This window comes from Ursus americanus, chromosome 15, assembly GCF_024610735.1.
Source record: "Ursus americanus isolate L20-20 chromosome 15, mUrsAme1.1.p, whole genome shotgun sequence".
Taxonomy (NCBI): domain Eukaryota; kingdom Metazoa; phylum Chordata; class Mammalia; order Carnivora; family Ursidae; genus Ursus; species Ursus americanus.
The window spans coordinates 3,203,591-3,229,123 of record NC_142141.1 but is presented as its reverse complement, the minus strand read 5'-3'; the positions used below and the strand labels follow the sequence as shown (position 1 = coordinate 3,229,123).

The following is a 25,533-nucleotide window of genomic DNA, read 5'->3' as shown; positions in this document are numbered from 1 at the left end:
ACGGGGTTAGGGATGGGGGGACGTCGATCTAAGCTACTTCAGGCTGTGGTTAACCTAGAACCCTCCAGAGCCCCCTTCGTCCGGGAGGAGGGAGCCTCCCCCGAAGGGGTTTCGGCTCCCGGAGTGAGTCAGAGGGCGCCGGGAGGGGGGAGGACAGGCCGAAGGTGGAGGGGAGAAAAGCCTAAAACGTCGATTGGAGGTGAGGGGCCAAGGGGACTATTTGCCCTCGCAGGAGGAGAAGCCGAGGTTTGGCCAGCGCACGTTCTCTGCCTAGGGTCGTTAGTTACCGTCCCATCTAAGGCCCTCGCGGGCCCCACTCTGCCCCCTCCCCCATCAAAGTTTGATACCTGGCTGGGTCTTGGGATTGGAGCTTTGTGCGTTGGGGGAGGGGCGCTCTCAGTGGCTAACCGGGAGCTCCAGGGCAGAGCTGCTGGCTGTGCTGGTCTCCGCAGGGGACCGGGAGAGGGGCGCCTGGATTCTTATCCTCTTCTGCAGGGGGACAGAGAAGCCCCCGCCACTTCCGCTTTTCTGAGGGAGCCGGTTCCCTACCCCCTCCCATCCTCCACTGCCCCTTCCCCTCCCCCAGTGCTTCTCCTTTCCAGGAGCGTAGAGTGGGTGTGGGGTGGGGGATAAAGGGACATCCCCCTTCTCTGCCACCGCCATTAGCGTTAGGGTCCCCTGTGAAAAGCAAATTAGTATTGGATTGAGTTGCGGTGAATACAGCCTGGACTTAAGCCATAAGAACAGAAAAACAGTCACAAGGACAAACACTGCAGGTGCCCGAATCTGCTTGTCGGATGGTGGGGCCCAGTCTCGAAAACGCTTGGGGCTCAGAAGGCCAAGCCTGTGGAGGTACCTCTGCTGCCTTCGGGCTGGGACAGGCTGGAGGAAGTCGGGAGGGAAAGCTGAAAATGTGTCCTAGGTCCTGGATGCGCTAAAGGCACGGAAATGTGCTGCAGCAGCACCCCTCCCTCTCCCCCTTTTTGTCTCCCCTCCCCCAGCCCAGCATCACAACCACCACCACCACCACCACCCCACAACCACCACCACCCTTCCCGCGCAGGGATAGACCAAGGTTTCCCGCAGAACCGCTGAAGAGCGCCTCCTGGCGGTCTGGCCAAAATCCTCAACTGCATGCAACCTGCCCGACCTCAGCACTCCTACAGGCATATGGCAAAATATCTACACACACGCCTGCACACACGCTCACGCAGACTCACACGATACCTAAGTTCAGAGTCAGACACGCAGGATCATACTCTGAATGCGTATACTCACATACTCACTGACACACATTAAATTCAATCCAGCAAATATGCCATGGGGCTCTACCATGAACCAGGAGATGTTATGGACTCTGGGATAAGGGAAATGAGCAAGATATAGGCCCTGCCCTGAAAGGAACTCAGAGTGAAGGGAAAGACACATAGCTGGACAGAGCGCATGAGCTGGAGGCAAGCAAGGCTGCCCTAGAAAGTACCGTGGATCTCAGAAGAGGAAGACACCATCACATCCACCTAAGAGATACAGGGTATTTCATAGAGGGAGCAATGTTTGAAAGGGAGCTTTGAAAATTAATATTGCTGCTGCTGCTGCTAACAGTGATGATGACAGCTAATATGTACTGAGCACCTACTATGTGCCAAACACTAGGCTAAGCACTTCATTTGCATTATCTCGTTTAATGCTCACAACGTGCCTTGAGCATGGGTGTTATTGTCTCCATTTTACAGATGAGAAAAGATTAAGCCACTTGCTCAGGGTCACTTAGTAAGTAGTGAAGCTAGGATCTGAACTGGCAGAGAGGAGGTTAAGAGGCTCCCAGGCTGTAAAAACAGCACAAACAAATGCCTAGTGGATGTTGAATAGAATATGTGTTGGGGTATAGATGAAGCAGAGGCACATGTGAGGGATGGGAAAGAAATGGCAAGGCAGGCAGGTGCTAGACTGTGCAGGACTTGAAGGTCAGCACAAGGACTGTGGTCAGTTTAACAAGGCCATGGGGAGCCATTGCAGAGTGTGTTTGATGAGCAGATCTGCCCTTTATGAAGATTAATTGGACAGCCACGTAGAGGATGGATGAGAACTGAGGGAGGGACAGACGTAGAGGTTATACACAAATCCAGAACCTCGAGGCCCTGAACCAAGACATTAGCAGCTGTAGAAGAAGAGGGTGTGGAGGCAGGATGCATCATGAAGCTACAGTCTCCGGACTTCTCTCTCAGTACCCCATTCCAGTTTTAACTCACCAATTCCTCGTGTGGTCTTTTGTCCAGTGTCTATCTCCCCACCTAACTGAATGCTCTGAGAGCAAATGTGACTCCCTTGTTTCCTGCCACAGCCCAGCATCCAGAACAGTACCTGTCAGAGTAGATGCTCAAAGAATATTGGTAGTGTGAGTGAGTAAGTGAGTGAATGAATAAAGAAATCACTGACTCCAGAGTTTTCAGCTCAGGCAGTCGGAACAAGGCACACTAGAAGAAAAGATGGTTGGGTGAGGGAAACAAGGATGAGATTGATCTTCGGACAGATTGAATCTGAGATTATCCATGTGACAATATCCAGCAGAAAACTAAATGTGCAAGTTGGGGGGGGGGGTGTCTGTGAATAAAGGGCATAAATCAATAGCATTAGGTGATAGTCCCAAGGGAGACAGTGGGGGAAGGAAGGACAGCAGGAGGGGAAGAGGGAGAGAGATTGCTTGGGGGAACATCTCCATTTTAAAGGAAAGAAGTCAGCAAAGGAGAGAGAAGACTTGTCTGAGAAGGAGTCTGAAGACCACAGGAGTGCTCTGTCATAGAATTCAGGAGATCCAAGAAGAGGGCTGAAAAATAGAGGGATGGGGAGAGAATAGGAGTCATCGTTGACATCTGATGCCACAGAGGGATGGGAGAGCTGGAAAGCTGTGAAAACACTCCAGGGTCTGGCATCCGGGAGGCCTCTGGTGACTCTGACGAGGGCAATTCCGGTGGTAGTGCAGAAGCAGCACATCTCTGATCTCACAGAGCCACAGGGCTGACCCAGAGGTGAAGGAGTGGAGACACCAAGTGGAGACCACTTCATCACAAAGGTAGAAGGCAGAGATTAAGGGAAAGGTGGTCAGAGCAGGAGCTGGAGAAGGAAGGGGATAAAGAGACTTCTAGAGAAGAGACTGAGGATGTGAGGAAGAGGGAGCATGAAAGGCTCAAAGAGGAGGTGTAAGGAGAGAAGATCTGCAGCACAGGCAGATAGATTAACTTCAGGAGGAAGGAGGGGGACCTCATCTTCAGAAGCTGGGAAGACAGGTAGCAGGAGCTCATACCAGCTGGCATCAATCATTTTGATAATGGTAACAGTCACCATTTACTGAGCTCCCCCCCCTTTCAGGCGTCAAACGCACTGCATACATTATTTCTAACCTTTCAACGTGGTATTGTAATCCTCACTGTACAAGGGAGAGAAGTTAAGTCAATTACCATCACAGAGCTAAAAAGTAGCAGGTTCAGGATCAGAGTCAAGTATGCCTGATCCAGAGCCCACAAGCCTTCCAATGCGCCACATGAAGTGGGAGGAAAGTCACCTGTTCAAGGCGATAGGGTAGGACGACACTGGGCCGTGAGAAATTGGTTAGGGAAGCCTCAACAGGATGAACAGGAAGTTACTTGAGAGCTGAGAGAGCCACGCTGGGAGTGGGCAGCAGGACTCTGGGGTGGACCCAAGAAGCTGCTAAATAATCCCAGCAGGCTTCAGTAAGGGGGGGCACCTAGAGTGACAGGGATGTAAGTATCCAGAAGACTCAGCCCTCAACTGAGTAGATGTACTTTGCATATTGGGGGGTGGGGAGGGGTGGTAATCAATGTTTGCTGAAAGAATCCTTAGAAGCAGGAGAGTCCGGAGAAGGAGATGGTGTGGTGACAGCGAGATGGCATGTTGACTCTGAATGGTGCCATGGGTTATCCAGAGGGAGATGTTCAAGAGGAAGGCAAGTGTATTTCTTGACTCATTTATTGCCTATTTCCCTACACACACACAAGCGCACGCACACACACACACACACACACACACACTCACTCACACCACACACACTCCACAATGTAATCTTCATGAGGGCAGGATTTTGTCTGTCTTGTTCACGGTTACACCCCCAGTGCCTAACACACTGCCTGGTACATAGTAGGTGCTCAATTGTAAATTGTTGGATAAATGAATATAGGGGTCTGAGAGACCGCAGAAGATGCCTAGGTACCATTAAAGCCCAAGAAAGGATGAGTTCCCCTAGGGAAACATTAGAGAGGAGAAAGAGGAACAGGCTGAAGTCAGAGTCCTACGGAACACACTTACTGAAGAAAGGAAAGGAACAAGAGGAGGCAGCAAAACTGGGGTGGGGAGGGGAGATGGAGCAGTAGGAGAGGAGAGAGTACAGTGGGAGACGGGAGAGAGGAAAGAACTGAGTCACAGAACCAAGACAGGAGAAGGACTTGAGGATACAATGGGGTGGCCGGGGGTTCAAATGCTGCAGGACTGCTCCAACAGAATCACTGGGAAGAGGGCCCAGAAGATTATCTGGTCCAAGAGAGAGACTTGCCAGAGCAGCAAGTTAGGGATGAGGCTGGACCTAAAGCCCTGTGGACCAATTGGAGACATCTCACATTAGAGTCCTGCATCCTCCAGCACCACCTGACAATTCCTTGAGCTGCATGGAAACACAGAGGAGGAACCCAATAGTTTCCTGAAATCATATGATTATTAAATTGTTCATTTCCTGTTCTTAGAAATGTAGTCTCTTCGCAATGCTTTTGAATCAAGTGAAAACATCTTAATTGACTGAGCTGAGCTGCCTTCAAACTCAGAATTCCGGGTCAGGGTGGGCTCTCTTGCATTTCCTGGAAATCCTGCTCCTTTTTTGCATGTCCTTACAAATACACAGTCAGCAACAGTCAACATTAACTAGCAGCTGCTACACGCCAGGCACTTGACCAGTATCTCCTCTTCAAACACCAGTACAAGGGTGGGCTTAATACTCCGCTCACTGGCAGGGAGCACACTGCTTTCCCAGTGGACCACAGCCAGGGAGTATTGGAGCCCAGACTTCTAAGCAGGTATGTCTGATGCTAAAGTCCCTGGCGATGTTTTTCTACTCCATCATGATTTGCCCTCCTCCAAACAACCTGTCAGGTGGTATGATCACATAGAAGTCCTCAAATAAACTCTTGGGCCCCATTTGATGGAAAGATCTCAGTCTGTTGATATGATTTCTCATTTTGAAAGAAATGAGGAAAATCCATCATCAACAAACAGCCAGTGACCTTGAACTCAACCTGGTTGTGATATCCAGCCTGCTTCTCTGCCAACATTTCCCTTTTTCCTCCTAGCAAATCATAAAGAACCCAAGGCTGTGTGGGCTGACAGGCCTGGGGGAAGGAGGCCTGGCCCCAGGTGACTACATCACACTTTGGATAGTTCATGCATGTTCCCATTCACACCCAAAGGGGGATATATGGTGGCTTTGTCTATGAAAAAATCAGTGAAATTGAATGGTGGAAATAGAAAGGAAATCTAAGAGTTATATCAGGGTTCAAATTCTCAGGGATGTGGAGGGAACAAGGTAGAAGGAGGTCAACAGTAGAGGGAAGCTCCAAGCTCTCTACCCCTCCCCACTGACATTGGAATAGTTCCATTTCTACATATTTTGCATATGGAGATTTCCATTAAGATTTTATTTGGAGAAAACCTTTGGAGGCCAAAAAAAAAAAAAAAAAGAATAAAAAATACAATAAAAACTGAAGGTAATTTAAAGAGAAGGGGAGGACTAACATAAGCTGAGTGCTTATAAGGCCCGTGCTTGGTATTTAAAGGACCTAAGTCCCAAGAAGATTATCATGTCTCCAACCCCCATGTGTAATTCAAAATAAAAATCAATATTAAGCTATAAAACATAAAAACTTACATGTTTGTTGCAATAAAAGTGACTTATTTCTCCATTTGTCTAATTTCATAAGTCTAGATATGCTCATCCAAGCTGACTGTTCTCTTTTTACCTGGCCTCTGATTTGCTGGGGTCCTAAGTGTGCTCATTCCATCCAGGGATTGATCCAGGCTGAAATTTTCTCCAGTCTCCACAGTAGTCCTGGGAAAAGAGGCATTGCCATTCTTTCATATAGTCAAGGAAACTGGGTGCTCAAGGGGGTTCAGTAACTGGCTGAATGTCACATGGCAAATAAGGAATGAGGGAGGCATGAGAACCCAGCTCTGTCTGCCTGACTCTGAATTCCAGGTTTTGTCGAGCACTCCTAGGTTCTTTCTCCACTCCTGGCTTCAACCAAATTAAAGCAATAAGGTCAAGATGAAGGTTTTAAAATCAGAATCCAAAGATATGTGGCCACGCAAATGTGTGTGGCATGCAGCAAGTACTCAGGAAATAGCCCCTTTCCATCTCCTTTCCATGGGTGCCAGGGCATTGGGTCCTAGCTTCAGCTGGTGGAGCCTGGGGCCTGAACCAGGGTGAGGCTGCCATCTGTCTGTGCAGAGGCCTCTCCCGTTTGATCCCCGACTCCACTCTTGCAGGTTGACACATCTCCCTGAGCCAGGCCTTGCCAGGAGCGCTGCATGCAAACTCGGCTGTGGGCTAGGGCACGCTAACTGGAGCTGGCGTCATGGACTTCGTCATGAAGCAGGCCCTTGGAGGTGAGGCCCGAGCCCAGCACCCCTCACTCCCCGACCTGGGTCCCAACCTAGGTGGGAGGGGTCCGCAGAGCGCCACGCCCCTCTATCCCCAGCTCTGTCCCCCTCTTACCCCCTCCTTCTCCCTCCCCAAACCACCCACTGTAGGGGCCACCAAGGATATGGGGAAGATGCTGGGGGGAGAGGAGGAGAAGGACCCAGACGCGCAGAAGAAGGAGGAGGAGCGACAGGAGGCTCTGCGGCAGCAGGAGGAGGAGCGTAAGGCCAAGCATGCGCGCATGGAGGCAGAGCGCGAGAAGGTCCGGCAGCAGATCCGAGATAAGGTCAGCGCCTGAGTCCCTGCTCTCACTTTAGACCTGGCTCTGAGCACCACTCTCCTCATAGGGTAAAATGAGTGTCACAGAACAGCTCCCTCAAAGGAGCGCTATGGGGGTTAAATAAGATAATGCTCATGAGAGGTTTTCCCTAATGTTTGCTGCTATGGCCCACAGTCTTGTACCGAAGACACTGGAGACCAAACGTTTGCAATCCAGAATTTGGGATTTTTAGGAAAGTTCCATAGTGCCCGGAGCACCTGTTACACTTACATGTCACTTTCAATGGGTCTGCAGCTCCCGCCCTCTGCCAAACAATTCAGTACATGTCTAGTCTCACCACTGCCAAAAACCAAGGCTATAAGTAGCCTCCCATTAGCTCAAATCATAGGGGAAGACTTTGAGATGTCAAATCCTGGGGGGTTTCAGAAGAGCAGAGACGTTATTACGGGCAGGTAGTAATTTTAAAGGAAACCCTATGCACGGACTCTTCTGGGGCACCTGTTAAGGACAGGCACAATCCCATAAGGAAGGCATCCTTATCCCTATTTTATAGATGAGAGGGCTGAGGCTTGGGGAGTTTCCATGAGCGGCCCCAGCTGAGCCTGCATGACCTTGAGACCCACCCAGATCTCTCCTTGCCCCATTCATGCTCATGTCTGCCCTCCTCTTCCCCAGTACGGGCTGAAGAAGAAGGAAGAGAAGGAGGCAGAGGAAAAGGCAGCCCTGGAGCAGCCCTGCGAGGGGAGCCTGACCCGGCCCAAGAAGGCTATCCCTGCAGGCTGCGGGGATGAGGAGGAGGAAGAGGAGGAGAGCATCCTGGACACGGTGCTCAAATACCTCCCGGGGCCACTGCAGGACATGTTCAAGAAGTAACCGGCCCTCCTGCCCTGTTCCCACTCCACTTTTTCCTTTTTTTTTTTTTTTAATTCTTTCTTTTCTTTTTATTCAGTTAAGTCTCAATTCTGAAGGGGAAAACCTCAGTTGACCTCTGCCCCCCTTCCCCGGCCAGGGACTCCTCCCTCTCAGCACTCCCTCACACCCCCTTCATCCCAGGGTATCCAGCCCCCACCTCACTTCCAAGTTGCTTGAAAAAGGGAAGGCAGCTTTCCCCCAGGAGGGGGCATTGAACCCAGTGCCAGAGGCACTGAGGGCCCCCTCCAGAAGCCTAAGGTCTATGCTAGTGTGGTAACCCCCATACATTCCTTCATGCACCCCACTGCCAGGAGGACCATTGTCCCCAGCCAGCCAAAGTAAGACACATTCCAGCCCTGCCCAGCATGCTGACCTTTGGCCTCTGACCCCCAGGGGGCTTCCAGGTCAGGGCAGGGGCGTTGAGTGGCCTGGCTCTGAGGAAGGGAGTCAGGGTAAGCCTGCCCTGTGAGGGCCCACTGAGAGGCCCCGCTGTATTCTGGCCAGGCCTAGGTCTGGGCAGGAGTCTGGGGCTCTCCTTCTTCCCTCCCCGAGATTACACCCAGCCCAGGATCACTCCTCTCCCAACCCCCACCTGAAGAGGTATAGCCCCTGCCAAGCCAGTCCCTCCAAATGGATCCTCTTTGGACTTTAACTCATCTGTGGAGAGTCCCCAGGGTAGAGCAACCCCTTGTTTCCCCTCCTCCACTTGGGTCCTAGGGCCCCACTGCCAGGCTGGGCCCAGTTTGCCCAGCCAAGGGGCTGCCCAGGACCCCCAGAAAATACTTGGAGCCATTGGGCAGCGATGGCCCATGCCATGGGACCCCACCATTGGTACAGCCAAGCTGCCCCATTCTTATCCACCCCACTTCCCCACCCCATCCTGTCCATGTGCTTCCAGGGCCCCATGGTCCCCAGGAGGACCCTTCCTGGCCAAAGCCCCAAGGCTTTGGGGAGAAGCCAGTTTCCACTTGACAGAAGGCATCTGTCCATTCATCTCATTGGCCAAGAACAAACTCTCCTCTGGGATGTGTGAAAATGACATTTCTTCCCCCCCACACACACCCCAAACTGTCAAGGCCTCCTGCTCAGTCAGTTGTGTAAGAACTGGGGGGCCATGGAGCAAATGAGAGAGGAAAGTGTGTGTTGCAGAGACTGCACCAGCAATTGTGTGTCCAAAGACTGTACCTGTAGGTGTGTCATTAGAGTGTACATGTCTTGAGATTGCATGTGTAATCACGTCCCCGTGTTAGGTAGAGACCGGGTATGGTAGGTAGCCTTGTGTATGTGTGCTTGTTTGAGGAGGTGTGTATGAATTGAGATTGTGTCGTTTCTGTTTTCTAGCCATCTTGTGGTAGAGTTTGCACATGTCGGCTTGTGTCTGCATGTGTTTTCAAAATGGCATGTGTGTCTGGAGAGAAGGTACGTGTTAGATGTGGAGGAAGTATGTGTTTGAGAGAATGTCAGATGTGCTGAGACTGTTGTGCGCATGTGTGTGGCTCTGAATAGGCAGTTGTGTGCAGAATGTGTGCTTAGGGAAAATGAACATAGGTAAGATGCCCCCTTGTGGCCCCAAAACCATTGGTCATGGGTGGCCACATCCAACAGGAGACCTTGTCCTTGGCCTAGAGTCCTCCCGCCCTTGGGGGGTTCCTGCCTGAGGTCCTCAGAAGCCCACTGGGACTGACCCTGGCAGTGCCCCAAGAAGCCATGCTGGGCCCCCACCAGGGCCTACCCCAAAAGCAGGGCCCAGGGAGGGGGCGACTTGCCTGTCCCTGAAGCTCCTGCCCCACTGACCCCAGTTTGCATTCTGCAGGTTTTCCATTTTAGTGGATTTATGCTTTCAGTTCAGAGAGAGACATGTGTCTTCTCTGTCCGTTTCCAATAGTTAAAGCCATATCAGTTAGACTGCAATACTTTAAAGACGAGACAAAACAATCCATATGTTTAGGGAACCAGAAAAATCCCCTGGTCTGTCCCTTCTCTAGGGAGCAGGGCTTCAGCAGCTCCAGCTCCCTGGATTTGCCCTTCTCCCCCGCCCCCGCCCCCTCCCCTGTGCCTCCGTGTCCTGCCCCCCACCCAGGGGGCCTGTGTCTGTGCCTGTGTCTGTGATGGGGAGCCACCTCGCACCCCTATTGTCTGTTTGTCTGTGTCTCTTTTCCCGGGCAGGATGGTCATTCTCTAGAGCCCTGGGGTCCTGGGATAGAGACAGGCAGGGCCCAGTCCAGGGGCCCCAGGCCTCCCCAAACCGTGTGTGTGAGCCCCACCCAGACACAGATGTGGATCCCAAGCGTTCAAAAAGGTCTCCCCCTTGACAGGGGCCCACAGATCTCAAAGCTAGTGCCAGGGCATAGAGAATGCCAGATGGGCAGTACAGAGTGAGCCTCAGGAAGCTTCAGATGAGCAGGGGAACCCAGCCATGCAAGATATCCCAGGTGGTCGTGAGGGATACCAGACCCTCAGAGGATGTCCCTGGTGGTCTCCACAGCCCCTCTGCACCCCCAGAGTGGGCTCAGGGTTTTCCCCATAGGAGTTACCCTCCCAGCTGGCTGGATTAGTCTGGTGCATGGCCTAGACTCCTCCAGACTCCTCAGGCCTACTCCTGAGAAGCAGGACTAGAAGTCTTCCTGGAGGTGGGAGCAAGGGAGAATTTCAGCATGGGGCATACCTGCCTCCAACCACTGCCAGGTAATCACTGTCAGGTCCGGGGGGACATGATAACTGTCATTCCTGATACAGACCTGACTGTGGAAAGAAGCTAACGTGTGACCCAGTGAAGATGTTGTGTGCAACACACTCATGTGGAGGGAGAGAGGGAACAAAATATGTGTGGGGTATGCTCTAGCAGGGAAAGGATGTTCACACGACGTACCTGGGGTGGGAAGTGTGTGCGGCCCACTGGATGGGAGGGGGATGGGTGTGCCACACATAAATGGGGCAGTGTGCATGTGATATACTTAGGAGGCTGGGATGGGGGGGAGCAGTCCCAGCATTCAGCGCACACTTACAACATATCAGGGAGACACTCTCCAGCCAGGGTAATAAGAAGGAGCAATCATTTGTATATGGTGAAAACAATGAGATGCAAGGGAGTGGGCACCACCTGATGTGGGCATGCGTGGTTGCCAGGGAAGGCCACGGCCAGACTTGCATGCCTGGGAACTCACCAGCAGAGAGGAGGGAGAAGGCTTCTCTGGATCACCCATGCTGGGTGCTGGCCGTGAGCCAGGACCTGCACACAGAGACAGCCTCAGCTCCTAGAAGGTGTCCTTACCTGCAATACTGTGTGGGGTCCCCTCCAAAGGCAAGCAGGAAGTCAAGAGACCCTCTTAAATAGGGTGTGTGTGTGAGAGAGAGACAGAGACAGAGAGGGAAAGAGAGAGGGAGGGAAGTAGCAGGGGAAGAGGGAGAGAGAGAGAACAGAAGTATCTCAGCAGCCCAGGCCCCACTCAGGTGGGACAGCTAGTGGGCGATGAAGCTGCCCTACAGGCTCTGGCTAGAGTAGAATGGGCAGACCCCCAGCCCTGAGAGCCCCACCGCCCGGCTGCTCCGTCCTAGGGTCCTGCACACCCTTGACTGGACAGGCAGCTGGGGATCAGATGGCTCAGGTGAGGTATGTCTCCTGGGCCTGAGAACATGCCTCCTCCCATATGTCCCTACTCCCCTTGCTGCTCCTGCTGCCCTCCTCCTTCACTGGGGAGAGACTGGGAGGTGCTTGTGCTGGCCCTGGGGTGGGGGTCCTAGTGAGACCCAGGTGAGGACGACCATCCTGCTCTTGCGGGGGAACCCCTTTCCCACATCTGTGCTGTGTCCTTGTTGCTCTGCTTTCTTTAAATGTGTCAGTGCCTGGGGGGAGGGGAGGGGCACCCCCTCATGCCCCCTGAACCTGACCAAAAGCCATGGCTGTTGCTCCCCCCTTTGTATGACGCAGATGCTAAGATGTACCAAATCAACCATGACAACAAAGAAAAGACCTTGTACAGCAACTCTTGGTCTGTCTGTCCTCTTCTGTCTGTTGGCATCGCCAGGGCGACATGGGGCATCAGCTGAGGTGAGAGGTAGCTGAGCTGCAGTGCTCAAGAGGCCCCAGAAAACCTTCCACTTTACCCTCACTGCTGGCCGGGACCCTGGAAATGACTCCAGAAATCAACTGAGGCCAGAGTCAGGGCTGGCCCCAGAGATTCAGGGCCACTCACCTCCTGCCCTTCAAAGTCAACTGTGCAATGAACCCGTGGAGCTGGTGTCCCAGCCTGGTCGCAGTACCCACACCCCATCCCTGGCCATCCTTCTCTGAAAGCTCCTCGGGATGTGGCAGAGCAACACGAAGCCAGGTCCCACGGGTGGGCAGAGGTCTGTCACTGGTCATCCCACCAACCCTGAGGGAGTTCCTAATGTCTGCCAGCCCATGTGTGGGAGCTGGGGACACACCGACAGGATACCACTCAGCATTGCTGCTGGACACAGACACTTCCCAGACCTTGAGTCAGGACAAAACCAGAGCCCCTTTCACCCTTGGCTGCCCCCACCGTTGCTCTGCCTTAAACTGGGCCTCATTTTTTTCTCTACTCGGCTAGGCACCTCCCATTCCTCACACACTGGTCTCCCAGCTTCTACATTTTCCCTTTGTGCATCCTCTCCCCACCACCCCACCCCACCTAGAAGAGACTCATCAAAACACAAACTTAACCATGTCATTCCCTTGCCCAACACCATTCAATGGTCCATAGGAAAGCACCTGCCTATAGGATAACATCGAAATCGTCAAAATGGCCCTCTGTGATTCGACCCCAACCTGCCAGGTCAGACCCACACCCAACTCTGAGCCAAGCCTCCCCCCCCACACACACACACACATACCATGCTGTTTTGTGTTTACAGACTCTGTCCCCTCTGCCTGAAATGAATGGTACCCTCCCCCTCTCTGGTATACGTCTTCAACTTCTCAAGATCTAGCTAAGACGTCATCTCCTGTGTGAAGCCCACCCTGACACAAGCCCCTTCCCCACGCCCACAGCAGACTCTGTTGCTGTGCTCACAACACAGAGCCTCACAGCTGCGTGCTCAGACAGCACTGGGATGGCTGGTGGGTTCCGTCACCCAGCAGAGTGATCTTGAACAAGCCACTTAACCCCTCTGAGTGTTTGCTCGCAAGTAGAATGGGATAATAATTGTTCTGACCTTCACAGTTGTGAGGAGTAAATGAGGTCGAGCACTCACACTCTTAGTGCTGCATGCCAAGCATTCAATGAATGGCACCTTGCAAATTCTATGGTAATTTATGTTGCTGCAATGTCTCCCTCTAACTTGGGAGTCTCTATAGGTGCCATGCTGGCTGGTGCCCCAATGCCTCCCAGCCCCCACTGCAGAGTCTAGCCAGCAGCGGGTCCTCAGGAATCCCAATGCTGACTCAGGGTCCAAGTGGTCAACGTCCGTCCCTTTTACTTGGTGGCCACAGTCACTTTTCCTTTAGCTTTCTGCACCTACTGGGTAGTAGAGGGAGGGGAGGCAGAACCTGACCCCTCTCTGTCCTATGCCCTAACATCACCCATCCTGCCTTTCTCCCAGATCTGCCCATCATTCTGGACTAGCACACTAAAGGTAGTCTCCTAGACTCTTGGAGTCGGGAGCCCAGTGTGCGATGGGAGGCTGCATTAGTTATCCACTGCTACATAACAAGCCACCACAAACTTGGGGGCTTAAAGCAACACATGTTGATCATCTCACAATTTCTCCTGGGAGGCCAGGCACAACTGAGCTGGCCCCTCTGCTTCAGTGTCTCTTGCCAAGCTGCAGTCAAGGTGCAGGCCAGGGCTGGTGTCTCAACTGACAGTAAGGACATCTTCCAAGGTCATGTGATTGCTGCCAAGATTTAGTTCCTGTTGAAGGGCCTCAATCCCTGGCTGACTATTGGCCAGTGGCTGTCTTTTGTATCTCACTATGTAGGACCCTCCATTAGGGCAGCACACAACATGGGAACTTTCTTCATCAAAGTACACAAGCCAAGAAGGCAACAGAGAGCATCGGCTGGTAAGATGGAAGGCTCAATGTTATGTAAACTGATTGGGGAAGTGACATCCCATCACTTTTGCCATATTCTATTGGTTAGAAGTCATAGGCCCTGCCCATGCCTACACAAGGAGAGGGTTACACAAGGATGTGACTAGCAGGGCAGGGATCACTGGGGGACATCTTAGGGTCTGCCCCAACAGAGGCTGAGGCAACTTCTCCCTTCTCTACAAAGAAGCAAGAGTTGAGCAGGGCCTCAGAGGAGCCAGAACCAAACCTCATCTACCACAGGGTCCCAAGTAGTGGAGGAAGTGTGTCAGAGCAGAATAAGGGCCAACAGTGGGCTCCCCCTGGGCTTCTGCAAGACCGAAGCCATTCCCAGAGCCAGGGGCTGGGCTCTGAGGGCCTTCCAAGGCTGGAGATTGGAGAGCAATGGAACATGAGGGATTTGGGCTTCCCTGAAAGTCCATGTGTGTTCTTTCAGCAGGCCAGACACTGTCTTCCCAAGACCCAGGTCCCTCAGTAAATAATCCAGACCCAGACACTCGGATGCTTTTCCTCTGCCTGCCTTGCCGCTCCTTTCCACTCAGTGGCACCCCACAGTGCCCTGTGCCCTGGTCGGGAAATGACAGCATCTTCTTACTTTCAGTCCTGAAGGTCTTCTCCTTAGAGTCCTAACCGTCTCTTAAACAGTACTTACTGAGCTCCCACCACTTGCTAGGCACTGTACTAAGTACCAAAAACACCAATCACACGGCCCCTTCCACCAAGAATCTACCTGCTAATGGAAGAAACGGGCAGATAAACAGTCCAATTAGCCACCATAACATGTGCGGTGATACAGGCAAATCAGGGTGCTTGGGGAAGGCTCCCTGGAGGAGGCAAGATCTGAAATGGGTCTTTTTTTTATATATAGATTTTATTTATTTGACAGAGAGAGACACAGGGAGAGAGGGAACACAAGCAGGGGGAGTGGGAGAGGGAGAAGCAGGGTCCCCACTGAGCAGAGAGCCCAATGTGGGGCTCGATCCCAGGACCCTGGGATCATGACCTGAGCCGAAGGCAGAGGCTTAACGACTGAGTCACCCAGGCGCCCCTGAAATGCGACTTAAATGAGAAGTCAACCTGGTGGGAGAGGAGGGCACTCTAGGCAGAGGCGCTGGCACAAGCAAAGGCAGGGAGGAGACAAAAGTAGTCCAACACGGGTGGTGGGTGTCAGGGAGGGAGAAGCAGGGGACGTCTGCAGGATCTTATTACATTCTTGGTGAAAAGTTGAAAGCCTGAGAACATCAACAGGGTGCCAGGAGGTGGAGCTTGGGCTCTCCCTGCAGGCCATGGGGAGCCACTGAAGGGTCTTGTGACATGATCAGATGTGCAGATTGAGGAAGATCATTAGGGCTGTGAGGAGGAGGAACTGGGTTCCAGGAAGGAGCTGGTACAGTGTCAAGGTTGGAGATGGTGAGGTCTGGCCTTAGGCAATGGCAAAGGGTGGGAGAAGCGGACAAACTGGGGGGCTACCCAAGAGGGCAAATTGGCAGGACTTGAGGATTGGATGTGTGAGGCATGGAGGAGGAAGAGGTCGAGGCAAAAGCCTGTGTCTCCATCTTGGGTGGCTCTATTCTCCAAGATCTAGAAGGCTAGTGGAGACCAGTTTGGGGGATGATAATGAGTTTGCTTTGGGGCTTCTGGATTTGAGGCACCTGGGGACAGTCTAGTGGCCAGTCTGCTGTCCACGCCATAAAAAGACAGGAAAAGCACTAAGTGTACTTTGCATGGGCTGGCCCCCAAATGGAGCAATGTCTTGACCATTTACTTTCTTTACCACAAGGATCAAAGCAGAGGAAGTCAAGAATCTATCCTCTTATGCAACCCAGGAGTCCGCCTTGCGCCATCTTTGGTAGAGGGTACTCTCTGCTTGCATTCCCCACAGTGTGGGAGAGCTCATTACAGTCGGACAAGGGCCTTCTTTCTCCTAAACCAAAAGTTGCCAGGAGGCAGGGGTTAATGAAGCTTCCTCCAGCATTCCTTTAATTGACTGCAAAACTCTGCTTCCAGACCACTCACTTAGCACTTGTAATTAACTGGGGCTTCTTGCCTGATCTAAGAGAAGTTTCGATACCCCTCAGACAATGTTTTCTCAGCTGGGATTCTCCAGCTGGAGCCATCTCTAAACAACAGCCTCTTCTCAGGCACTGACCTGGGTTTGAATGCAGGTTCCAGCCCTTCCTTCATCTCTGTGTGAGCTGGGGTAAGCTCTTCTCTGCCCCAGGCACAGGGCTAGCACGAGGTGAGGCTCAGTGGGTAGACCCACAGCTGCTGGTATTACCATCTCCTTGGACTCCAAGTTCTGATATCCACCCCATCCTGGGGCAGGCCCACTGGTCTCACCAACTCCCTGCTCCTCTTACAGTGACAGACAATGACCATGACCCTGTCTACAAGAAGGTTAAGGTAGCCCATCTTACAATACATAAGGGGGGAGGAAGAAAAGGGAAGAAGAACAAGGAAGCCTCCACTTACTAAGCCCCCACGCCACACCATAACAGGGTTGTTGCCCGAAAGGAACCATCTCTGCTCATCCTACAGGAATCTGTGAGGTCAGGATTATGCCCACTTTACATAAGACAACACTGGGGCTCAGAAGTAGAGGCATATAATAGGCATGAGTATAGGCTTTGGTTTTCAGACAAACCTGGCTGGGAATCTTGATTCCTTCTGTCTGGTCTTGGGCATATGACTCTCTTGGTTTCCTTATCTATTTAAAACAAATGAGTATATACTATATGTTATCTATACTGGAATAAAAATAAAAATAAAAGACTATAATAATACCTAACTGCCCCCCACCATCACCACCAGGAGCATTAAGGGAACTAAATAAAATAATGTCTGTAGATCTCCTAGCACAGTGCCTGGCTCATAACAGGCACTTAAACAATGACAGCCATTGTTACAAAATGCTACTATCACTATGTCAAGAGTGATGAAGACAAATAAGAAGAGGAGAATAGGAAAGGAGAGAGAAGGACAGAAAAGGATAAGGAGATGAATTAATTTCAATAAAAATCCTCAAGTCCTCCAGGGGCACCTGGGTGGCTCAGTCGGTTGAGCGTCCAGCTCTTGATTTTAGCTCAAGTCATGATCTCAGGGTCATGAGATCAAGCCCCAAGTCAGGCTCCACGCTCAGCAAGGAGTCCGCTTGAGATTCTCTCTATCCCTCTCCCTCTGCCCCACTCCTGCTCTCTCTCTCTCTCTAAAATATATCTTTTTTAAAAATCCTCAAGTCATCCAAATAGTAAACTGGTAATGTAGATTTAAAACCAACTCTCATGTCTTTACACATATTACATACAAAACAAGCTGAGAGGCAGGGGTCGCAAGTGAGAAGGGAGACAGGAGGGAACAACTGCCTCTTCTAGGAAGCTCTCATCAGCTCAAAAGAGACTTAGCAATGTGTATTAGTTACCTGTTGCTGTATAACAAATTATCCCAAAACTTAGTGGCTCAGAAAAATATACATTTATTTTTCTCTCACAGTTTCTGAGAGTCAAAAATTCTGGAGTGGCTTCACTGGGTGGTTCTGGATTGGGGTCTCTCATGAAGTTGCAATTAAGACGTCAGCTGGGGCTGCAGTCTCATCTGAAGACTGGGGCTGCAAGGCCCACCTCCAAGATGGCTCAGTCACATTGGCAGGAGGCTCCCTCTCCAAAGGGCTTTTTAAGTGTCCTCACAATACGGCAGCTAATCTTCTCCCAGAGTGACTAATCCAAGAGAGCAAAGTGGAAGATGCAATGTCTTCTATGACCTAGCCTCAAAAGCCACACCGTCACTTTTGCAGTATTCTGTTGGTCACACAGACCAGCTCTGATTCAATGTGGGAGGATACTACACAGGGCACGAACAGCAGGAGGGAAGATCACTGGGGGCTGGGGGCCATCTTGGAGGCTGCCTGCCTCACAATGCATACCTCAGCCCGCCTTCAGCCCCTCCCTAGTCAGCAAATACTCCTTCATTCATCCATCCACTCAACAAACACGTCCTCATTCTTTTCTTCAGCAAACTCTTCCCAGGGGACCTCTCCATGGCCAAACACCAGCCTGGGGGCTGCCTTGTAAACCTGAATCTGATATGGTCATGGAAGCTCAAAGTCCAGGCACGTACACCAACATACAACAGAGCATCATGAGAAAACACTGGGATTTCCCCCAAACAGACCTGGCTACAAGCCTGACTTGTTATGTTGAAGCCATTTGACCTTGAGCACATTATTTTACCCCTCAGGGCCTCCATACAAAGGGATAATAGTACTTGCACTGCCCAGCTTTGCGACAAATGTACTGAAGCACCCAGCACATAGCAAATTCTCAGTAAATGCTGACTAATACTATTACATTAATACTGCTGCCCTAATAAATGGAGATTGCACTTCCAAACTGGGCAGCAGCCCCATCTTGGTTTCCCGTGCCCCCCAAGAGAAAGCTAGGCTCTTGGGCCCCAAGACTGGCCCCCAGCTCCTGCCTGCCACGTCCTCTCAAAGCCCTGACTGAGTCCTGCTGTGGCTCTGACAGCCAGAGGGCTCCCTGGCTGCCAGCCCTAATCAGCAGCTCCAGCCGAGATCTCAAACTGATTTGCCATCGTTTAGCTGGGAAGCGAGAGCTCTTCTTGACTCGCGGCCAAAATCCATTTTGAGAGCAAAGTAATCACCTCCGTGGCGGGTGTCCGGAGAATGTGATAGAGATCTAGGACAAAAAGTCTCCATCCTACCACCCAGAACCGCTGTGTGTGTCCTCACGAGGCAGCGTGCCCCCCACACCCCACACTTCACGCAGTCTAATACAGTGAATGCCTCTCAAACTTTGCAGCAAGTGGGGATTTTTTAGGAATACTGGTGCCTGGCTTGGGCCCCCAGACTTTCTGACTCAATTGGTAAGGGCTGTATCCTGGGGATCGGAGTTCTTTCAAGCTCTCCAGGTGGTTTGAATGGGCAGCAAGGTTGGCGAACTGGTAATCCAATGCACACAGCATCAGCCTCACCTGCACGCACATATCTCTGCATCCATCAGACAATTGTTTATTGAGCACCTACAATGTGCCAGGCACTGTTCTAGGAACTAGAGATAACACAGAGAACAAAGTGCTTGTCCTCATGGAATTGACATTCTAGTCAGAGGAAGTAGACAAGAAACAAAAGAATACGTGAAATATATCATATGTTAGACAAGAATAACTGAGAAGTCACACGTGTGGCCAGTCCCCCATACACTAGCTGATAGCATCTGCCCTGTTTACTGCTTACCAGCTTCTGATCCCCAGCCTGGACCCAGACCGAGTCTTCATTACAACCACACAGTGATGCCAACTCACACAATAACCCCAACTGTGGCCACACGCTAAGCCCGACACAAGCAGAGTGAGGTTTGACCCCGGTCAGAGACAAGCCCTAAATCTCGATAGCCCTGCCATTTGCTCAGGCCCCCAATTCTCCCAAGAAGCCAGCACTTCATGTGCTCTCGCCCACCTCCCTGGCCCTGCCTCAGATCCCAAACTTGGCTTTACTATGCGCAACTTCCCCTACAGAAAAACCACCGGGTTTTCTAAGGATCTTTACTACTAGTGTCGAGACGCACAAGAAAACAGATGGGCTAAACAGATGGGAAAGGCCTCCGAGTGGTAAGGACCCTTGGAGGGAATCCCACCTCACCCCTTCATTTTACAGCCAGGCCCAGAGAGGTTAATATGTAACTTGCCTCAAAGTCACACAGCAGCAAGTTAGCAGTGGAACCAGAATCAGGACCCAGGTCTCTTCTTAATCCAGCGCTCTCCCTGCTACCCCATCCCGCCTCCCTCAGAGAACACAGGGAGCATTACCCATCTGGGAAAACAGCCCCTAGAATTTCCTCTAGGAACCCACTCTTCCTCTGTTCTCTATCCATGATTTGGGTGAAATCTGATCCCCGGGCCCCATGATTGGTTGGAGGGTAGACCCAAGACCTAGGCAAGGCAAGGCGGGGCAGGGAGGCCTGCTGAGATGTGCCAGGTGCTCTGGTTCACCTAAACCTGGGGACCAGGGCTGGCCGTGGCTGCTGCCATGTTGCCATCTCGTGTGGGCAGAGGATGAAGCCAAGCCAGGATGGAGGCGAGATTTGAGAGGTGGAGGGAAATGGAGCTGTGGGACATCTTTGACCCTCAACCCAGCCGTACCTGGAGGAATTCTCACCTGTGGCACTTTAGTCTCATGGGTCAGTAAATCACCTGGCGCTCACAGCCAGTTTTGTTGGGCTTCTGTCACTTGCAGGTCTAACCGTTACAGACAGGAATCCCTTTCTGGCTCTCCCCGAAACTCTCTTACCTGCATCAAATCATCTTCCTCTCTGACCCCGACTGTCCTTGTGCCCTTGGTCCTCCTCCATTCGTACAGCCTCACAGAGGGGTGCCTCTCTCCACATGGCACTGGCTTCTCCAGCTTCTTTCTTATTGTGCTGGGCAGGACAGTGGCCACCCAAAGATGTCCATGTCCTAATCCCTGGAACCCGTGAATGTGTTGTTACCTTACATGGCAAAGAGGAATTAAGACTGCAAATGAAATTAAGGTTGCTAATCAGCTGACCTTAAAATAGGGAGATTATGCTGGATTTCCCAGTTGGGGTCAATGTAATCACCAGGGTCCTTAAAAGTGCAGGAGGGAGGCAGAAGAAAGAACCAGAGACATGGTAGCATGAGAAGGACTCAGCCCAACACTGCTGGTTTTGAAGATGAAGAAAGTACCCACAAGCCAAAGAAAGCAGAAAAGGCTCCAGGAACTGGAAAAGGCAAAGAAACAGATTCTCCCCTAGAGCCTCCAGAAGGAACACAGACCTGTCCACACTTTGACGATGGCACAGTGAGACTAAGCCCCATCAGATTTCTGACCTTTAGAATTGTAGGAAACTAAATTTGCATTGTTACTGAATTTGTAGCAATTTGTTACAGCACAGATAGGAAACTAATATACACATCGAAAGACCCTGATGTTGGCATTTGAGAGACTGGTTGACATTTCATTTCTTCTGCAGCCCTGTTTAAGCATTTATCATATGCCTGACTCTGGGCTGGACGCTACAAAGAGCAAGACCAACAAGACACCCATCCCTGGCCCTCCAGGCTCCCACAGCTAGCTGAGGGCAGGAAACAGATCTGCAGTCAACTCTGACGAAGAGCGCTAAGCATGTGGGATGCTATGAGAGCCCACAGTAGAGACACCTAGACTTCCTGAAGGTGGGCACGTGTTCAGGGAGCATCTCCTGGAGGAATCAAAAGCTGAGCTTACAACCAAAAGTGGGGAGAGGCATTCCTGGGAGAGGGAACAGCATGAGCAAAGGCTCTGAGTGGAAGGGAACATGACACATTGTGGGAACTGGAGCATGCAAAGGGTTGGAGGGGGTGTGGAAGCAGAGGCCGCGGTAGAGGCCAGGCCACGTGGAGCCCAGACTTCATCCACAGGTGCTGGGGAGCTACCGAGAATTTCAAGCTGAAAGAGATATGGACAGGCAGCCTGGAGGGTCAACCAAGAGCTTGGAGACCAACAAGGAGACTCCAGGAAAGAAGGAAAGCTGTGTGAGCCAGAGTACAGCCATGAGAAGGGAGTAGAAGGAAACAATGGAAAGCTAGCAAAGGTTTGGCTTGCCTGTGGCAAGTCAGGGGAGGAATGGAGTTAGCAGTGACTCTGTGCTCTGGTCTGCACCAGTGGGCAGACAGTGGAGCCCTTCTCCAAGATGGGATGCCACAGAGGCAGGGCAGGGGGATGGGAAGAGGTGGAGTCTGTGGAGCTTGGAGGCCCCCCAAGAGACGTCCCGAAGGGAGCTGCTCAGCAGGGAGTCTGAGCTGGAGGTAGGCTTTGGGTCATCACTGCTGACCTTCAAGGCCCTACAAGCTGATGGCCCAAGGGGCTGATGGGAAAGGAGAAAAGAAGTCTGGGGGAAACTTAACAGATTTCTCTCTACATGAGAAAAGGAAAAGTGATATGGCAGATGGGTCTACAGTATGGGAACAGCAGTATGCATCCTCAAGACTACAAGAAGAACTGGTGGGATTCTCAGAAACAGGACAGAGGGAGAGGGTCCAATAGACACCACAGCCCCGGCCCAGCCACCATAGTAGCCAAGAAGCCCCTAGGGTGGGGGTGTACCTTTGAGGGGCCCTAGGGACCAGCGCTGCGGTCAATCCAGCTCCCTGCCTGCATCCAAGGATGCCCATGATGCTATCCCTGCTGCCAAAGAGGGGCTTGCACCATGGTGACAGGTTTAGGCCCTGGAGAACCCCCAACCTCAGCCCTCCCTTCATATGGTGAAAGGAAGGGGTCCCCTGGTCCAGAAGAGGCAGAACCAACCCCACCCCCCCCACAACCCCCACAGTTGTTTTCTTCCCTCACCCGCCAAGCTCACCATCCTAGGGAGCGCCTAATAACTGGCTGCCAAGTCCCCTGGGGACAGACTAATGAAGCTGCCTCCCTGCTTCCCGCCTCCTCTGAGGCCTTGGCTCTGAGCCCCACCCCTCCCCACCTACTCCCATCCCTCCTGTCCTTCTCTGAAACCTCCCATCCTCCCCACCAAAGCTCTCAGGCCTAAGGGTCTCCACCTGGGCCCCAAATTGCCGGGCTTTCGATGAGAAAGGGAGAGGTCTGGGCTCTGGGAGAGGCCACAAGGGAACTGTCTGGGGCCAGAAAGAGAAGCCCCTTCCTATGCCTCATTTTTTGAGCATCCTTGGAACATCTGCACAGCTGTGGGACACAGGCAGCTCAGCCCACCCGCCATGTTTCTGGGGGTGTTGGGTTGCAACTGGGTCTCTGGCCCCTAGCATCAAAGGAGCCCAAGCTCAGAAGAACCAGGGCTTGGACGTCAAATGGGCATCACTTCCTCCTAGTATGTGACCTTGGGAGAAGTTTCCTAACTTCCTGGAGCCTTGGTTCCTTTGTCTGTAAAATGGGGACAATGATACCACCTCACGCAGGGAAGATGAAAGGAGGTCATATACGTAAAGCACCTGACACAGGGACCGAGGTACAGAATGTTTACAATCAATTATATGCCAGAATGTTTCAAATTGCCCTCCTCGGCAAGGTGAGGTGTCCAATCAGGATGTGGTGGTTGCCCCGGAAACCGAGGTTTCTCTGTACAAAGGGTTAGTGGCCACTGTGGGGACAGGACTCCCCTCTCTGGGTTCCTCTGGGCTGGTTCTGTCCCTCCAGGGGTTGGGTGGTAGTACTTTGTTAAAACTCTTTTCCTCCTCTTGCTTAACCACTGAGAAGCCCTGGAGGGCCCCATCAGGGGGAGTTGGTGGCTGCCCCATGAATCGTGGAGACTCAGATGCTTCCATCACAACTCCTTACTCCAAACAGCAATCAGAACAGTGTGAGGAGGGCATAGGACACTGCCCGCCCCACCCAAGGAGTTGACCATGACCAAACCAGTTCACCGACACAGCTCCTCCACTGTCAGAGACTATCCTACTGCCATGCATGCTGCTGCCTGGGGCCAGACGCCTTTCCCTAAAGGGCTCCAGAAAGGCTTTCCTGACCCTCAGCTCAGGTGCCCCAGACTTCCCTCAGCCCCAGGTCATAAGAGACCAAGGGATGGGTCTTTCTCCACAGCCCAGGCTGTGGGGATCCTCTTGCGCTCTGTGAGGAACACCCAGAGTTTGCCAGCCAGCCATCTCCCCCTTTTCTGGGTGCAGGACCCCAGTATCACTTTCGGGACCACCCTTCCTCCACTCTAGGCTCCTGGAACTCCGGCTACCCTGGCTACAGGTGTGGTCATGTGAGACGCCTGATCTGTGAGAGGACCACATTCCCCTAGCCACTCAATTGTTCATGGATGGTCATGTGACCCAGGTGTGACCAAGGAGAGGGCCACATCCTCCTAGACACTTGATTGGTTCAGGGATGGTCACATAACCCAGGTGAGATTAATGAGAAGACCACATTCTCCTAACCATCGAATGGCCTGGTGATGGCCTTGTGACCCCAGCCTGACCAGTGAGAGCCCTCCCTAGGACTTTCGATGGAACCACTGGGAAAGAGACTCCCTCTCTCCTTTGCAATGGCTCTCCTGGCCCAGTGAGGGCGTGGAGCTGCCAGCAGCTATCTTGCCACCTCATCGGGAAAACCCACCCAGGAGGGGAGCTCAGAGAGGAAAGCAGAGCTGCGTGATGGCTCCCCAGTTTGTGCCCCTGAGCACCAGGCAGTTTTTCTTCCTTCAAATGCCAAGGCTCCCCCGCATGCCACAGCAACCCAGCTTATCCGCCCTGAGCTGCAACACAAATGGGTCCTGAGACTGCCAGGATTCACATTCTGAGGTGAGCATTAACCACTGGGCTCAGAGTCAGACAGAACTGGGTATGGAGCTCTGCATTCCTGCATGCTTGATTTTGGGCAGGCCACATCTCCCGTAGGAGTTTCAGTTACAACCTCCTTGAAATGGAGTTCACACCTGAAGGCAAGCTGGGAGACCCCATACTATTTCCTGTGTTAGAATGTACTATTCCCACTTTCTATCTTGGGAACTCTACTTATTAGCCTTCAAAGCCCCACTGACAGTCACCTCCCAGCGGTCTTATCCCTTCCACGATGCCTCCACAGAGATAATACAGATTGGGTGTTTACTGTATGCCAGGCATGGTGCTCTTGCATTTAACCTGCACAATAATCCTAAGAGACAGGAACTAAAATATGCCTGTTTTTGCATATGAGAGATCAGAAACCCAAAGAATTTCATTTACCCAACAACCAAGATCACACCCTCCACTTTGCTCTTATAATTATCCATTTGCTTCATTTTTACCTCCTGCTGCCACCAGTAAGACTCTGAACTCCTGGACCTTATTCACCCTGCATCCCTATCCATTCACCTGAGAACCTTTCAGCCAGACCAAAGCATCCATGCACATGCTGACCACCAAACCCACAAGTACTACCTCCTGTTCATCTCGCCCCCCTTACCCCCAACCTGCTTGCACCCCGCCCCCCGCCCCAGTCTTAGGCCTTGGCATTTGCTGAGTGTCTGCAGGATAGACAAGGAAGACTGAAATCTAATGCCTCCAGGGGCCCACTAGGTCCACAAGGAAGAAAGGTGGTAGAGGGAGACTTCCGTTAATGGGGAACCTGTCCCCTCTGGAGCGCCAGCATCTCTCTGCAGATTTGGAAATATCTGCTAGACACGTCATTAAGTGATCAAAACAAAGGCAGAACCTATTATAAATGAAAGAGAGTTGAAGGTATATCTATTCATATTTGTTTGCATTTGCATTTTTAAAAATGGAAGGATACAGGAGAATTCAATGCAGGGCTTTATTTGTGGTGAGGGGCTGAGAACAGAGTGGATGACGACAGGTGTGGAAGTCAGAATTTTCATTCTATACTGTCCTGTATTGTTTTAATTATTGAACCCTAAGAATGTATTATTGTCTATTTAAAACAGATTTAAAAAATGTAAAACAAAAGGGGAAAGTCCCACTCATCTCCAGCTGTCTGTTGCCATGCAAAGGTTCAGGCCCTGGGTTGCGGGAATTTGCAATTATTCAGAAGAAACCAGAATATAGGAGTCTAATGTGAAACAGCCCCATTTCTAAATGTTGGCAATTACCATATTTCATCATTACTCAGCAGCAC

The 25,533-nt window shown here is 51.8% G+C and overlaps 2 protein-coding genes across 3 annotated transcripts in view; one reads left to right on the top strand and one right to left on the bottom strand.

Moving 5' to 3' along the window:
• CPLX2 (complexin 2) overlaps positions 1-11,872 on the top strand; it is an 83,086-nt gene extending 71,214 nt beyond the window's left edge. For both annotated transcript variants that reach the window (XM_087867804.1, XM_045803307.2), the window contains 3 exons: positions 6,544-6,663; positions 6,808-6,983; positions 7,653-11,872. In XM_087867804.1, the coding sequence (XP_087723930.1) occupies positions 6,633-6,663; positions 6,808-6,983; positions 7,653-7,850 (405 nt within the window). In that variant the 5' untranslated portion in view covers positions 6,544-6,632 and the 3' untranslated portion in view covers positions 7,851-11,872. The remainder of the gene's footprint in view (positions 1-6,543; positions 6,664-6,807; positions 6,984-7,652) is intronic.
• THOC3 (THO complex subunit 3) overlaps positions 1-25,533 on the bottom strand; it is a 94,837-nt gene that overhangs the window by 11,491 nt on the left and 57,813 nt on the right. The gene's annotated exons all lie outside the window — the stretch shown is intronic.